The 17,268-nt window shown below is 42.3% G+C and overlaps 1 protein-coding gene across 4 annotated transcripts in view; it reads right to left on the minus strand.

Moving 5' to 3' along the window:
• The window catches only part of ITGA2 (integrin subunit alpha 2), a 130,464-nt gene that overhangs the window by 1,774 nt on the left and 111,422 nt on the right, over window positions 1-17,268 (minus strand). For all 4 annotated transcript variants that reach the window (XM_075932477.2, XM_075932478.2, XM_006139528.5 and 1 more), the window contains 5 exons: window positions 14,281-14,391; window positions 13,045-13,149; window positions 12,115-12,228; window positions 7,832-7,921; window positions 1,601-1,717 (listed from right to left, as the gene is read on the minus strand). In XM_075932477.2, coding sequence (XP_075788592.2) covers window positions 1,601-1,717; window positions 7,832-7,921; window positions 12,115-12,228; window positions 13,045-13,149; window positions 14,281-14,391 — 537 coding nt within the window. The remainder of the gene's footprint in view (window positions 1-1,600; window positions 1,718-7,831; window positions 7,922-12,114; window positions 12,229-13,044; window positions 13,150-14,280; window positions 14,392-17,268) is intronic.

The raw sequence follows: 17,268 nt of genomic DNA on the forward strand, positions 1-17,268 counted from the left end.
ATAACTTGAGAAAAACCAAAAGTTTTTATCTAAATCTTTCAGGTGGTAAACTGATTTTTTTACACCCCTGCATAAAAATATTATGAAAGCAATTTTTTTTTTGCTTTCATCAATATTTTTGGTTGTGGAAAACTATCATTTCCTAACCACTTCTAATAAGCAAACTGTTAATTCTTGACTCACACAGATTCTTCAAAAACAATGCAAGAAAATTCTCAAAAGTAGGTGGCGTGTCTCCATTTCCTTCCCCTTCCCTGCAGGTTCAAGTTGTTATGCTGTGCATCCCAAAAACAAATCATTAAAAAATAAAAAAAGGAAAGAAGCTGCTGCTTGGTGTGATAAAAGTGCCAAAGCAGCAGAGCTGAGCAGCCAAGTGGCTTGAAGAGCTTGCCAGGGAGCCTTTCAAACACCAGTGCTTTGGTGCAGACACAAACTGCTGTATCTCCCAAAAGCAGGCATCCTGGATAGCCCCGTACCTCCTTAGATCCTCCCTTTCTTACCTCCACAAACCTCTTTCTTTCTCTATCTCACACTGCCTGCCTCTTGCATATCCTTGCTCATTTTCCCATCTTTCCCCAATGTCCACTCCCTGCCCAGCCTGCCCCCTGGAACATCAGAAGTATGTGCAGAGCACAGCTAGTAACTCATGGATACAGGCTAGCACCACATGTGCCTTGGTTATACAGGAAGTCAGTGCTTACCTGTTCCCTTGTCCAGTTTCCTTGTCTATTAAATGTATTGTAATACATTTTCCAGGGCTGTTGTGGGGATCCCTTATATTGTCTGAGATCCTCACATGGACGTTGTAATACAGTAAAACTCCGATGGTCCGGCATCTGACGGTCCGGCATTCCTGATGGTCCGGCACCATCAGGAACCCAGAAGTGCTCCGGCAGCCAGATCATTGGAGCTGCTCTGCCCTCAGCTTCCGCTATTCAGCCGCTGCTAAAACTGACCAGTGGCTGAATCGGGGAAGCCAGAGGCAGAGCAGCTGGGGGCGCTTCCTGGAGTCAGCCGCTGGTCAGTTTCAGCAGCGGCTGAATCTGGACGCCTGGGACAGAGCAGCTGGGGCGCTGCCAGGTTGGTCCCTGCAGCACCGCACCCTGAGAAGCGGCTCTGCGGGACCAACCCAGCAGCACCCCAGCTGCTCTGCCCCAGGTGTCCCCAAGAGCAGCTGGGGTGCTGCCCGGTTGGTCTCGCCGCGCCAAGGGTCGGCGTTACCGGACCAACCCGGCAGCACTCCAGCTGCTCTGCCCCAGGCATCTCCGATTCAGCTGCTGCTGGTCAGTTTCAGCAGCGGCTGAATCAGGGATGCCTGGGGCAGAGCCGGACTATCGGAAGGGGGGGCTATGAGGGGTTTGGGGTGGCATCCCTCCCACCCCAGACCCCTCATAGCCCCCCGTTCCGATAGTCCGGCATATCTGATAATCTGGCACCCCCTGGGTCCCAAAGGTGCCGGATTATCGGAAGTTTACTGTACTAATAAAAATATTTTTCTCACCAAGTGGCAGATAAATGATTATTTGGCATTATTACACAGTAATTCCTACCTGATATATTCTGGCAGTTTCCTTTTAAAAAGAGATAAATATCTACTTACCTTCCATAAAACAGCAACCAGTGCTAACAGCAACAGGAGTCCTGCCAGTATACTTCCTATTACAACTCCAGTTGGTACCTCTGCTTTCTCCTCAGGCTTCATTATTGTCACTGGGATCTGTCAGCAAATTGTGGATACATGACAAATAAAATATTTACAACATTAAACAAGTTGTTCTAATCCTGTTCTTTTATTAATAGCTGTGCAGATTCTCCAGTGAAAAGATGGAGGGCTGCACCAGAATTATTACTGTCTGATTTACTCAGTTACTACTCCTTATTGTTACTAATAGGTATTTGCATTCTGGTGGTGCTTAGGAACCACAGCTACATATGTTAGTGTTGTACAAATACATAAGTACAAGATGGTCCTCTGCAGATTCCACAAAACAAAGAGGAAGACTAGTCTCTTCTCCTTCCATAGTGAATACATCAATGCAGAAGCCATTGCTAGATAAATCACATGTATCCACAAAACTTCAGGGAAAAGCTGAGTTAGTCTGTTACAGAAAAAGCAACAAATGGTCTGGTAGTACTTTATAGACTAATGAAACATGTAGACGGTATCATGAGCTTTCGTGGGCACAGCCCACTTCTTCGGATGACCCAAGTTATGAGTTGGGGATATGAAAACTCAGGATATGAAAACTGGAAATTTGTCCATTATTTAACTGTACTGTAGCAAACATCTTTATGGCTGACCTTGAACAACATTTCCTCAGCTCTCACCTCCTAACACTCGTACTTTACTTATGCTACATTGATGACATCTTCATCATATGGACCTACGGTAAAGAGACTCTTGAAGATTTCCACAACGATTTCAACAACTTCCACCCTACTATCAGCCTCAGCCTGGACCAGACCACAAGGTAAATCCACTTCCTGGACACTACAGTACAGTTAAATAATGGACACATTTCCAACACCCTATACCGGAAACCTACCGACCACTACACTATACTTCATGCTTCCAGCTTCCATCCCAGACACATTTTTCAGTCGATTGTATATGGCCAAGCCCTACAATACAACCGGATTTGCTCTGACCCCACAGACAGAGACAATCACCTACAGAATCTTTACAGAGCATTCCTAAAACTGAAATACCCGCTTGGGGAAGTGAAAAAACAGATTGACAGAGCCAAAAAAATACCCAGTTATGAACTACTTCAAGACAGACCCAAAAGAAAATAACCGAACTCTTCTTGTCGTTACCTACAGTCCACAACTCAGACCCCTCCAACTCATTATACACAATCTACAACCCATATTGGAAAATGATCCCTCACTCTCAGAGGCCTTAGGAGAAAAACCTATTCTTGCTTACAGACAACTCCCTAACCTGAAACTTAATCTTTCTGATAACCATGCCACACAACCATATAATAAACCTCCAGGAACCCAGCCCTGCAACCAAAAACTATGCTAACTCTGCCCACATTTCTACACTGGCGAATTCATCACTGGAGCAAACAACATAAGCCACAAAATCAAAGGTCATTTGACTGTACATCCAGTAATTTGATCTATGCCATCAAATGCCAGCAATGCCCCACTGCTTTATATATTGGACAAACTGGACGGTCTCTGCAAGAAAGAATCAATGGACACAAATCGGATATACATAAAAGGAATATACAGAAAACTGTTGGTGAGCATTTCAACTTGCCTAACAACAGTCTGACAGACCTGCAAGTAGCTATCTTGTCACAAACAAGCTCTACAAGCCAAATACACAGAAGCACTGGAATCCCAGTTCATCCACAGATTCAATTCACATGCTAATGGACTCAATCGTGATAAGGGCTGGTGGGGACTCTACCTACTTAATAACCAATGAAGGTGCTAACAGCTCCCTGAGTAGTATCCAGAGTCTGTGTCTACACTGCACCCCTTTTCCGGAAAAGGGATGTAGATGAGACAAGTCGGAATTGCAAATGAAGCAGGGGATTTAAAATTTTCCCCACTTCATTTGTATAAACATGGCTGCCGCTTTTTTCTGGCTCAGAGCTTTGCCGGAAAAAAGTGCCAGTCTAGACGGGGATCTTTCAGAAAATAAAGCCTTTTCCGAAAGGTCCCTTATTCCTGATTTTAAGAGGAATAAGGGACCTTTCAGAAAAGGCTTTATTTTCTGAAAGATCCCTGGCTAGACTGGCACTTTTTTCTGGCAAAGCCCCGAGCCAGAAAAAAGCGGCAGCCGTGTTTATACAAATGAAGCGGGGAAAATTTAAATCCCCCGCTTCATTTGCAATTCCGACTTGTCTCATCTACATCCCTTTTCCGGAAAAGGGGTGCAGTGTAGACACAGCCTTACTGTTTTAGGAATCTATCTATTGACTTTGATTTTTATCTGCTTAAGTTTCAGTACCTATTCACCAGATACTTAATGATGCTCTGTCTCCCACCCCCTCCCTTTTTCTCTCTCTCCCCACTCCTCTTCCCCTCCCCTATTTATTTTGAGTTTTCATATCCCCAACTCATAATTCTGGTCATCTGAAGAAGTTGGCTGTGCCCACAAAAGCTCATGATATCATCTACATGTTTCGTTAGTCTATAAAGTGCTACCAGACCATTTGTTATTTTTTTATGTATCCGCAAAGACAGACTTGGGGCTAGGACTAGGACTGGGACAGTACTGGTCCTTCATCATCACAGAACAAAGGCCTCTGATACTTCAGCTAAAAGAAAACTAGCCTAAACTGTAGTAGCCAGTGGTACCCAAAAAGGCAACATTATTCACTCACACACAATAAAGTTGACACATACTCACCTTGAACCATCCTCCTACCCCAGCAGACCAATGGTTTCCTGCTCTTTCCCTGCAAGTCCTAACACCCTACTTCAAACTACTCCAAAATCTGTACTTGTTTTCCCCTGCCCTTAATGTTAGATAGGTTTCCACTGCCAGTTCTTCACCTGAGGTAGTGGCAGCAAGAAGAGATGGGTCAAGTTGAAAGGACAGAAAAGGTAGAATTGTGCTGGGAACAGCTCTCTCTCTCTTGAGTTCCTAGACACAGCCATGCTTCCCACTGGTCAGAATATCTCCTACTATTTGAATCCGGCAGTTCCAAAATGACTGGAAATTAATGCATTTCCAGGCAACAGCCACCAAGCATCTAGTTAGCTGTACATGGGTTAAGTGTGATTACAAACTTGGATGGATACTTCTAGACCTATACACCTTAGGCTTATAAACTTCCCATCTTGTTAATACTACTTGCAAGTTTCTGGAACTTTAAACTTTTTGGACACACATTTTAATTTTTAGATGTCAGGAGTTGTGTGTATAACGAGAGATAATGGCAATGAGTTTTGCTTGCTGTGAAACTGGATAAACGATAGCAATGCATTTTTTCAGGGTTGGTTGTTCTCAGCTTTGTCTGATAAAATGTAGTCTCTGGCTTTCTGGGAAACTCACTCTAACACATCAGTGATTTACCATTGGAACCTGTTATTGTGTTAAATGTAGCTATGCGTATCCATTTCACTGCAACAGTCTTCATGCATTTTATAACTGAACAGCCACAATAATGATTTTAGCAGGTAAATTTCCGTACTTTATTCTCCAACTGGCAGTCTTTTCTAACTGGAAAAAATTTGAAGATTTCTTATACCACATACATCTAAAAAGCTTCTCCACCCAATTACTCATAGACAGCATTCCATTTATTCTGAAAAGCAAGGTTCTCTAATTTTCAGTAGAGGAATAGCTGTTACTGTTACATATTTAAAAGGAAGATCCAACCTTTGGGAAGTCACTACATGAATATGGCACTCAGAGCCAAGTTGTGGCCCAGTTTGCATGGTAGCAGAAGGGAGTAAGGGTGGGGTGTGTAAGATGCCTGAAGTATCTAAACATATTACCTCATACAAATTTTAAGTTATTTGAGAAGGGATTCTCAGCCAGGCATGCTACCATCTGATGTGGAAAGGGGAAAATTTGAGAGGTAAAGGAAAGATGATGGAAATCTGAATTTACATATAAACCTCTGGTGGCAAAGGGACTTAAGGGTCCAGTTTACTTGGAAGAAAAGTTATTTGAAATATAAATACTTCAAAGTAACATCTCCCTCCCCCCCCCCCCAGCAGAACAAACAATCATAGACCAAATCATACCAGTGATGTGAACCATTCAAGTCAGTGTCAAAACTCTCACTGATTTCAGTGGGAGCAGAATTTCATCCTGAGGCTACGTCTACACTACAGGGGTTTTGTGCAAAAACCTGCAGAGCGTCCACACCTCAAGCATGTTTTTGCACAAGTAAATTTACAGTAAATCAAAAGAACAGAGGGGTTTTTGTGGTGTATAACAGGAATAACTCCTGTTTGTGCAAGAGTTTGTGCAAAAAGATGTGTTGGTGGGCAATAGGGTTTTTTGCGCAAAAAGCGCCACTCAAAAAAAGCACAGGTGCTCTGGTGGCTATTCTGTGAATAGCAATCAGAGCTTTCTTTTGAGAGAATGTCCGTGCAGTCTGGACTCTATTGCACAAAAGCACATTGTAATGTGGATGTACTCTTGTGCAAGAAGTTTGTGGAAGATATCTTCCACAAAAAGCTTCTTGCGCAAGAAGCCTGCAGTGTAAATGTAGCCTGAGAGAACCAGATGTGACTATTTTCAAGTGATCTAGAATTGCTAAAAAGCGAGGGATACACATATACACTTTCAGTATTCATTCTGCACACAATAACTGTTGAAAACATGCTGCTATAACTCTGAACCTCTCACAGCTCAATTGTGGATCAAAGGCTTATAATGAAGAATATATAAAAGATTACTGTAGAGGCACAAGAAATGTACATTTATGCAGGATTAATTTCTTAATCATAAATAACATTTTATAGGGTAAGCTTCATAATCTTGTTTTACTGGTATAACTAAAATATTAGCCCATGATTCTGACAAAGTGGTTATTATCCACGAATCCTTATGCCCAAATACATCTACTAGTCTTTAAGGTGTACCACAGGACTCATTGTTTTTGCAGGTAAAAACTAACATGGCTACCCCTCTGAAACTTAAAATATAAGCATTAAAAGTGGGGAAACAACAAAGAGAAAGTCATGTGAGATATACTTGATATACGACACTCCAAGTATCATGCCAGTCCAAACACTGCATCTTTTTGGGGGGTAGTATGGAATTCTGCCAAACCTACAAACATACTCTCTCTTCTTTTCAACTGTTCTCCAGGAGCTGAATATAAGCCTGAGTACAAATGGGCCCATTTAGAATCTCTTTACAAAGTTCAATGTTCCATGGGAACACTGATGACAAAATAGTACTATGTTGTGTCCTTATTTCCACTTGGAGATAGGTCAATCAATAATTGCCCTAGTACATATTCAATTAGATTTTCCATTAGCTGCAACTGGGTACTGATGCACATTATAAATCTCACTCCCTTATTAGCTTGTTACTTGAGTTGCATTCTGATCCCCAAAGGCCTTAAAACAGATTACTGTTTGATCAGAGAGGCTACTAAATTCTCTAAAAAGAAATACAAAACCAGTCTTCCAAATGAAGTAATGTCAATCCATACCCAGTCCAAGGGAAGGAGATGTTTTTGTTTGTATTCTAAGGGTATTGTTTTAACAAAACATTTTTCCAGCACTATTTAAATTTGAATTTTAAGGAATGAAATCCTTGGAGGGAAACACTCAACCAGAGTATTTAAGATAAAAGTCGCTAGAAAGTTAAATATGCCCATATTACATCCATTTTAAATTGGAGAATACACTGCAACATGTAATGATGTAGATGTGATTTTGATCATTATTACTACTGTGCGAACATTGCACCCATGCAAACAGAAATTAAAACTCAGATGGCATTTGCTGAAATGTTACCTTAAGTTCATGAATCCAGATCAATGTATTGTTTTATAGCAAAACTAGTGCAAAATTAGACATTTTTTACATGAAACCAGTTAACCTCAGAGATTTCTATTGAGGTTTGCTACTAGTTTTAGATTTATTCACAACAAAATTCAAGTGTGCAAATTCATCTAAATTAATTGAACAGTATTTGTAGAAACACTAGCCAGTTGAAATTGACATTTTCAACACTCTAAAATAGACTAGTTGAATAAAACCAATTTAACATATTCAAGCAAAGCAATAGATTTTCTGTGCTTTGCCACACACTCCTAGTGACACTAAAAATCAAATATTAGCCTTTAAGTACTGTAAAATATAATGAAAGGAAATACTTCCATTGGACAACACTCACAGTTAGAATATTCTCTCCAATTACAAATAATTCTGGGTTATGTGTATCAATTTCTGCATATGCTGTCAGCTGTACCATCTGGAAAGTTGACTGTAATAGAAAAATAAAACTTGTTAACTTCTTATCAGGCATTCCTATAACAAAGATGTTTTCAAATAATTCTCCTTACGTGAATGATACTTTGAAGAAAATTACTGTATTACTAAAACTAGAATTATATTTGCCATAGTCTATCAAGCCAGTTCTTCCATGGAAGCAATGCATAAATATGCCAGTAATACAGACGTCAATCTTGCTATGATTACCACTGATAATTAAAACTTTTTTTTATTAAAATACCTATTTTCATCATACAGTTCAGATAAAAGGAACTATTGAAATATCTGCAGTTACTTGAAAACTTTTGCTGCTGTTTAGCTATGAAGGTTGCCAGAGGCTCAGAGGATAGGGGTAAAATGGAAGGGCAATATAACACAGGACTGGAACATAGCTCTGGCCTTTAAATAAGTGGAAAAGGAGAGTGTTTTTCCCATCCTTTCTCCCATGTCTTTATCCAGCTTTTTGCTGCTTTTTTTCCTTCTGCTTTTTTCTAGCACTATCTGTTCTTCCTCACCTGTCAGCATCTGATCGCCCTCACTCTTTCTGAGCTGAAAGACGTAAAAAAATAAACATTTTAAAAAGGGCTGTTGTGCCTGACCTAGAGAGCCCATCTCCTTCCATTAATATTTCCAAGAATAGTGGAGCCTGCACAGGAGTGCAAATATTGCCTGTTCAGCACTGCTGTGTTCCACGTGACACTTCCCACATGCGACAAATAGCATCAGAGATACCAGCCCAAAAGAGTGCTGTAGGAATAGGTTTGCTATTCATCGAGGAATATGGGCAGAATGCAGTACTGGAGAAGCTAACTTAGCTGGGATAGATATATGGTCCTTTTGTCTCTTGAATCATTGTTATCTGCTTGACTGTTAACTTCGGTGGCATAGCCTGAAGGACCCACCTGGGTGGGCCCTGACTTTGGGTGTGTGGGCAAATATGGGGGGTGAGAAGAGCGGGAAAGGGGGAATATCAGGGTTAACCAAAGTCCTGCTCCCTGGCTGGAGTGTCGGGGCAGAGCGGGGTAGGCTTTGGTGCCCCAACCCTGCTCCCCATCTGGAGCTTTGGTGTGGAGCTGAATAAGCCTCGGTGCCCTGGCCCCTTTCCCTGACTACCTCTTCAGGTGGAGTGGAGTAAGACCTCATGCTCCAATCCCACTTCCTGGCTGGAGCACTGGGTGAGCTAGCAGACATGGATACAATATGGGAGGCAATGGCTCACTCAGGTCCACCCAGGGCTACAACCGTGCAGCACTCTTTCCTTGATTCCTGCTTCCCAGATGCATGCATACCCTTAATCCTGTTCACAAGGAAGGCTGTCATTTTAAATGCAAAGGATTATGGGGTGCATGGCCATCTATAAAAGGTGTGAAATACTGACAATCAAAACAGGATATGTAGCCATGAGATGAGAAAGAAAATTGTAACAGATTTTCTTCTGCTACTAGAGGGAAACCAGTATTACCTGCTACCTCTCCTGTCCTCTCAATGCACAGCCATTTAACCACTTTTATTCTGACCTTTCATGTATCTCAAACATCAGCCAAGTATTCTTGGTTCAGCTCATTAAAAAATATGTGTAAAAAGGACAATACAAAGCAGGCAAATTCTTGACTCACACACTCTCATAAGCCTATTACACTATCAGTCTGACCTGAGGGCTTTTTTTAATGGTCAAAGTATTGACGTTTACAAGAATTCTGCTTGTAAATTTCAATACGCAGTCACAAGATTTGGCAGACAGAACACAGACAGTGCGTCATGTGCCTGAGACTGCAAACAAACCCAGAATGTTAGGAGAGTTTGGACTGGCTGCCTAGCTGAGAAGCAGACATTGTTTCATTTCAAGGGCTGATAATTTCTTCACAATTATTGTTATGTCTTGGAGGACATGTGGGAGTTTACGATGTGATAGTCAGAGTTATTATTTAAATGATATTTTAAGCATACTGTAAAATTCAGTCTGGGATCCGTTTCCTTGACAAGTGACCCTCTGAAAAAACAAACAAAAGGTTTTCATATCTTTCTGAATGTATACACCTTTTCTGAAGAAAAAAAATGGCAATACTATCACATCAAATTCTGGGCTTTTGATGTTTGAAATGATTTCTAGCATGAATGCAACATAGGAAAGCTTGCCAGGATTCTATTTAAATCAATCCTTATCAGTAAATGTTGATTCCAGCTGATCCACTGAAATCAATGCATAAAATATCCACTCACAATAGTGTGAATGCAGCCTGGCTCCTGCACTTTGTACCTTCAGGGACTGGGTGACAAAAGGAATGCAACAGCTCAAAGCGCCTTCTCTAGCCCTACTGAATGAGAGGGGCCTTCACAGAAAGGCTGCAAAGGGTTCCTTGCATGATCACAAATCCAGTGACACCCAATCCCCTCATGCACAGGATGGGTAAAACAAAAGACAGGACTATGTAGCACTTTAAAGACTAACAAGATGGTTTATTAGGTGATGAGCTTTCGTGGGCCAGACCCACTTCCTCAAATCAAATTGTGGAAGAAAATGGGCATGCCCATATACACCAAAGGGATACAATCAAAAAAAGTGAACACATATAAAAAGGACAAATCAAATTTCAGAACAGAGGGGGAATGAGGAGGGGAGGTTAATGTCTGTGAGCTAATGATATTAGAGGTGATAATACTACATACTACACTAATACCAACCCTGGTACTTTCCCTTGCAACAAACCCTGTTGCCAGGTTTGTCCACATATTTACTCTGCTGACACCATTCAGTTATAAGAATGGTGAATGACACCATTCCGCTAACCAATTCAGTTATAAGATCACGAACAGATATTCCTGCTCATCCAGCTCATCCAGAAATATAATTTATGTCATCATGTGCCAACAGTGTCGTTCTGCTATGTACATTGGACAAACGTCTCAGATACTTCACCAAAGAATCAATGCACACAAAACATATATCAGACAGTATCACAAAGAAAAAACAGTTTCTTGCCATTTCAACCAGAAAGGGCATTGTCTCAATGACTTGATTACCTGCATCCTGTTTCAAAGACATTTTAACACAAGACTTGAAAGAGAAACCTCTGAACTGTCATTCATGCCTAAAAATTTGACACTTTACGCCTGGGTCTCAACAAAGATGCTAATTACCTTACCCATTACAAAGATAGCTTCCCCAATTATCACCTCTAATATCATTAGCTCACAGACATTAACCTCCCCTCCTCATCCCCCCTCTGTTCTGAAATTTGATTTGTCCTTTTTATATGTGTTCACTTTTTTTGATTGTATCCCTTTGGTGTATATGGTCATGCCAATTTTCTTCCACAATTTGATCTGAGAAAGTGGGTCTGGCCCACACAAGTTCATCACCTAAGAAACCATGTTGTTAGTCTTTAAAGTGCTGCATAGTCCTGTCTTTTGTTTCAGCTAGACCAGACTAACACGGCGACATCTCTGTTAGTATTCAGGATGTGTAAAAGCTACCAGCCAGGGACAGGAGGAGAACAATAATCCCCTGACCCTGGGGAAGGCCATCCCAGAACTGAACAGATTAAAATAAAATTAATAAAACAGATAACAATTAAACAAAACATTTACAATGATCAATATTAATCCTCAAAATTAAAAAAAATCTTGGCAAGCCTAAATAAAGGTTTGCTGCAGTTCAAAAGTGAAGAATTTTTTTCAGAATATGACTGCACAAAAATGTATTGCAGTGCTATAGTATCTATGGTGGTCCCAGATCTAAAGACGAGCTTGGTGGTGTAAGCTTCTTTTTCACCACCAACAGCAGTGGGTCCAATGAAAGATATTAGCTCACCTACTTTGTCTCCGTGGTTTAATGTCACGTGTTGTGTCTTTCAGCTCTGTGGAAACTCTGCTTAAGCTTATAGGACAGTCTGCAAAAGCAAACACCACATCCCAGCATCCAAGTAGATTTGTGTCGCTATTATAGTTGTAATGTCTCAGTGGCTTTATCTTTCTGTTTAGCATTTTAAATTGTTTCTTACACAGACTCAGTGTCTACTTCAGCTTTAGTTACAGTTCTTTAATTTAGGATTATAAATAAAACAATGTAAAACAAGAGGAATGGATTTCTATAGAAGGGCTCTTTTAGTGCTAAATTTCAAAAATATCAGCTTGCATGACATACATGGGTATAACATCTCCCATCAAAATATACTCAATACTTACAGCTGAAAAGGTCCTATTCCAGATTCTGGTAGACACATTTACAAAATATTCTCCTTTCAGTGTGAGGTCTTTCAGACTGCACGTGATTGTATTACAGTGAGTGTTCTTGCAGTTCTTGCAGAGAAGGGGGAAAAAAAGAGGTATTCACATGATTTTAAAAGCCATAATTCACTTTAGCAACTGCTACAGATTTAATTTTAAACCTCTTGGTCCTTGTTGAACAAGTGTCTTAATTATTCTGTGTGTATGAATTACATGCTTGCAACCTATACTGGATTGGCAGCTCTGGGGGTTAAAAGACCCTTGCTTATCTATAGGGCAAATACACCATGAACTGTACAAATGCAAGCTTGCTCATACTTTCCCACCAATGTAGGTCAGCGCTAAACCAGAGGGATCGCCTCCAGCAAGAAGTTAATTTCACATAGATTCTTAATGTCATAAGCATATCTTATTAGTTATTTAGATTAATTTAGTCAGCATTAGTGATCTCAATTATCCAAACACTGCAGCAATATTATGGTTAGATGGGCACTATAGAAAAAACTCAACTAGACAGACACAAAAGCAGCAGAAAGAGCTATCTGATTGAGCTGCAAGGAGTGATATTAGAGCCTGTTCCATCTGCACATACCAAGTAATATATACATGTATGCACTCAGTGTAATATGTAGTAGAAAAATGGGCTGTGGTTATTGTTCAGAAATTTTAGCTATATAAAAGAAAAAATATATACCAAGGAAGTGGAAACACCACCACAATACAATGATAGGCCCCTGCACTGCATTGTGATCCCTGCAGGTGGACTGCTGAGCCTGTGTGGAACCCGCCACTGATGCCAGCAAGGCCTTGAGTGGCACAGAGGTCTGCTTATTTGAAATATAAGGCAGGATTTGAACCACAGATATTATAGACACAGCTTTTCTTTACCAGTTCTTTTGCAGCTCTGAAGTTTTCTTTCTTGAAAGATGTGGAATGAGATGTTTTTCCTATTTGCAATGGATTAATCTTTGCATCACAACTGACCCCTCCAGTCTAAAAAGAAAATACAGAATTATACTTTGTGGAAGCATAAGGGTGACACTCACTCTCTCTCTCTATACATATAAATGATACTGAATGCTTTTGGAAACCACTGATAATATGTAAATATCCTTTATAATTCAGAACTAAAACAGTAATTTTTGGGGTAATTCTAAACCCCCTCCCACATTTACCAAATTTTACAAATTGTCATATATGATTTGAAGAGAGGCTCCAGTTGAGAAGTACATGACCCTTGACATATGTGTAAAGTCTGAAATATTTTGAAAACTTTGTATAAATGAATATTGGATGCTAGTTTTTTTTAACATATTAAAAGGAAGTGCATTCAGATAATGTGAGTTTCCCGAAGGGCAATATTCCAAGTAAGTTCTGGATGGAGAATAATGAAAAAGCTTATTCCATCCCTGAAAGTCTTAACAACACATGCTTAAATCAAATCTCAGGTAGGGGCTAACTGTTGATTAAACTTTGATGTGGAGATCCTGGTCCCATTGAAATCAGTGGAATAACTCCCATCTGGAGCTCACTTAATTAATCTACTTGTTTTGTTAGTCTTTAAGGCGCAACTAGAGTATTCATTGTTTTTTAAGTTTTTCCAGTTACAGACTAACTCGGCTACCCTTCTGAAGCTTTTAATTCATTATGTTACACACTTGAATTTTATGATCACGTCCTGTTTTTATCACCTGCCCTTGACTAATATAAGTAGGCAATACTATTATCCCCATTTTTACAGACAGCAAACCGATCAACAGAGATGCTAAATGACTTGCCTGAGGTCACGTAGGAAGCCTATGGCAGAGCAGGGACATGAATTCAGGATCCCATGTCCTAGGCTAGTGCCCCAATCCCTGAAGCATCCTTAGTCCACTAGGACTAAAAAGAATGACCAGAGATTCCCTGGTTTTCAGGTTGGGGGAGACACATTATCAGTGAATGTAGTTATAAAGAGACAACATCCAATACAAACATTGAAAAGCAGTTACAGGAAATCACACTAGGACTGCTTGTGGACTGACTCATTCTAAATAATCAGGTGTTACACTATTATTCTAATGAGTCTACATTGCATCTATTACATGGGATAAAGTTTGTAGTTACTGTGCTTTAGTTCTTTACCTGATCTGTATCCAGTGCAGTTAGATACATCAGAGGATTTTTTTCTTTAGTCAACGCTGGCAAATGGATTTTTACAGAAGCCACCTTTACTGGAATGCTTCCCATTGTAATCTAAATAGAAAATAGCTAGTTATTGATTTATTTACCTATAACTGGATAAAAACATACTATTTAGCTAGACCAAGAACACCATAACTCTCTAAGGGTATGTCTACATAGCAAAGTTATTTCGAAATAACTTTACCAGCATCTACACAGCCAAACCGCTATTTTGAAATTAAATCAAATCGTGGAGGGCTTATTTCGAAATTGATAAACCTCATCTCACAAGGAATAACACCAATTTAGAAATTACTATTTCGAAATAAGTGCTGTGTAGACGTTTATTTTGAAATAGGGGGCCTTCAGCCCTTCCCAGGGTGCCCTGGTGGCCACTCTGGGCACAACCAAGAAAACTCCTCTCCCTCCCCCCCTCTCCCCAGAGCCCTTAAAGGGGTAGACTCTGGCCACAGTGCCTGTGGCAGCTCCAAGCCTGCCAGTCCAGAGCCAGCACTCACTGCACCTGACCCAGTGGCCCTATCATGAGCCAGGCAGCCAGTGCCAGCCAGCCCTCCACCTCTCCCCAGGACTAGTCTGCCAGCTCCCAGGAGCCTGCCAGGGGCCAGAAAAGGCAGGTGCCTGCCTGGTCCAGTGCAGAGGCGAGGGACCTAATTCAGGTTTGGGGGGAAGCCTCCAACATCCATGATCTCTGCACTAAATGGAGGAACACAACCGTTTACAGGTGGATGGCTGCCAGCCTGGTCACCAAAGGCCACATGCGAACCCAGGAGCAGGTTCACAAGAAAATAAAGGAGCTGCGACAAGCATATGCCAGGGCCACAGGGGGCAGCTCCCAACCAGGGGCAGACCCAGACACCTGCCCCTCTTTTGATGCTGTGGACCACATCCTTGGGGGTAGGACAGTCTGTACCCCGCAGGTGGTCATCGACCATGGAGCAGAGCTTGCTGTCTCCTGCTGCTCCAGCTCCTGCTGCCTCCCCAGCTACTGCTCTTCCTCCCACGCCTTCTCCCCCTCCCGCTTCTTCCTCCCCCCCCCCCAGGGATGCCGAGGCCCCCGCACCCGCGGTGCTGGGAGACAGTTGAGCCAGTGAGACCCCCCCAACCCTGAGCCCTGAGCTTCTCCTCCCCCTTCCTCCCCTTGGAGCTCCCTCCTCCCAGGTTTCTCCCTGCCCTCTCTCCCACCCTTCCTCCTCCCCTCTCTGTAGGTTTGTTCTTAAGGGACTGTATGTTTGTTCTTAAGTTGAATCTGTATGTAAGTCAGAACTGGCGTCAGCCGCTGCTGAAACTGATCAGTTTCAACAGCGGCTGAATCTGGACGCCAGTTCCGACTTACATACGGATTCAACTTAAGAAACCCAGGCGTCCCCAAGTCAGCTGCTACTGAAACTGATCAGTGGCTGATTCCAGGAAACCCGGGACAGAGCAACTCTGCCTCGTGCTTCCTGTAGTCAGCCGCTGGTCAGTTTCAGCAGCGGCTGACTTGGGGACGTCTGGGGCAGAGCAGCTGGGGTGCTGCTGGGTTGGTACAGTAGCGCCGAGGAGCGGCGCTGCGGGACCAACCCGGCAGCGCCCCAGCTGCTCTAGCCCAGGCGTAGGCAAGAAAAGCCTGGTCTGCTGGGGGAGGGGAAGGGGAGCACTAGCTACACCCTCCCCCACCCCAACAGACCAGGGAGACGCAAGTGGCGGGACCGCCCGTGTCCTCCACAGCTTTGCTCCGTCTCCCTGGTCTGCTGACCAGGGAGACGGGGAGCAAAGCCTTGGAGCACGCCCGCAGCGGGACAGCCCAGGCACGCCCGGGCTGTCCCGCTGCAGGCGTGCTCCGCGGCTTTGCTCCCCATCTCCCTGCAGACCAGAGAGACGAGGAGCACCTTTTCTCGCCCCCGAGGACGGGGGCAGCGGGACTGCAGCGCATCTGGGCGTCCCGCCACTCCAGTCCTCTGGGGCGAGAAAAGCCCTGTTCGTAACTGCGGATCCGACATAAGTCGGATCTGCGTAACTCGGGGACTGCCTGTACTACACCTGGAAGGGACCTCGAGAGATCATCAAGTCCAGTCTTCCGCCCTCATGGCAGGACCAAGCACCATCTAGATCATGCCTGACAGATGTCTATTCAACCTGCTCTTAAATATCTCCAGTGATGGAGATTCTACAACCTCCTTAGGCAATTTATTCAAGTGTTTAACCACCCTGACAATTAGGAATGTCCTAATGTCCAGCCTAAACCTCTAAACCTCCCTTGATGCAAGCCCATTGCTTCTTGTATCTGAGGCCCAGGAAAACAATGTTTCTCCCTCCTCCTTGTAACACCCTTTTAGATACTTGAAAACTACTATCATGTCCCCTCTTAGTCTTCTCTTTTCTAGAGTAAACAAGCCCAATTCTTTCACTCCACCCTAACACATCACATTTTCTAGACCTTTAAGCATTTTTGTGGCACTTATCTGCACCTTCTCCAGTTTCTCCACATCGTTCTTGAAATGTGGTGCCCAGAACTGGATACAATATTCCAACTGAGGCCTAATCAGTGCAGAGTAGAGTGGAAGAATGACTTCTCGTGTCTTGGCCACAACACTCCTGTTAATGCATCCCAGAATCATGTTTGCTTTTTTTGCAAGTGTCATACTGTTAACTCGTATTTAGCTTGTGGTCCACTATAACCCCTAAATCCCTTTCTGCAGTACTCCTTTCTAGACAGTTGCTTCCCACATGTTAGTCTTTGCAAGATCTGGACTAATGTGAGGAATTGGAAAAACAAACGTGTACAGGATACCCATCTCTAAGTGGCAATTTTACCTTTAAGCAAGTGAAGGTTGTGCACTATGGTGGTGAAGTATTCATCCTTCCATTATTTAGAATCATTTTCATTGTTGACCAAATTCATAAAGCAGTGCATTTAAATATACTTAGGACCATCATTTTGACTGCTAT

This window comes from Pelodiscus sinensis, chromosome 6 (genome assembly GCF_052426305.1).
Source record: "Pelodiscus sinensis isolate ZL-2025 chromosome 6, ASM5242630v1, whole genome shotgun sequence".
NCBI lineage: Eukaryota > Metazoa > Chordata > Testudines > Trionychidae > Pelodiscus > Pelodiscus sinensis.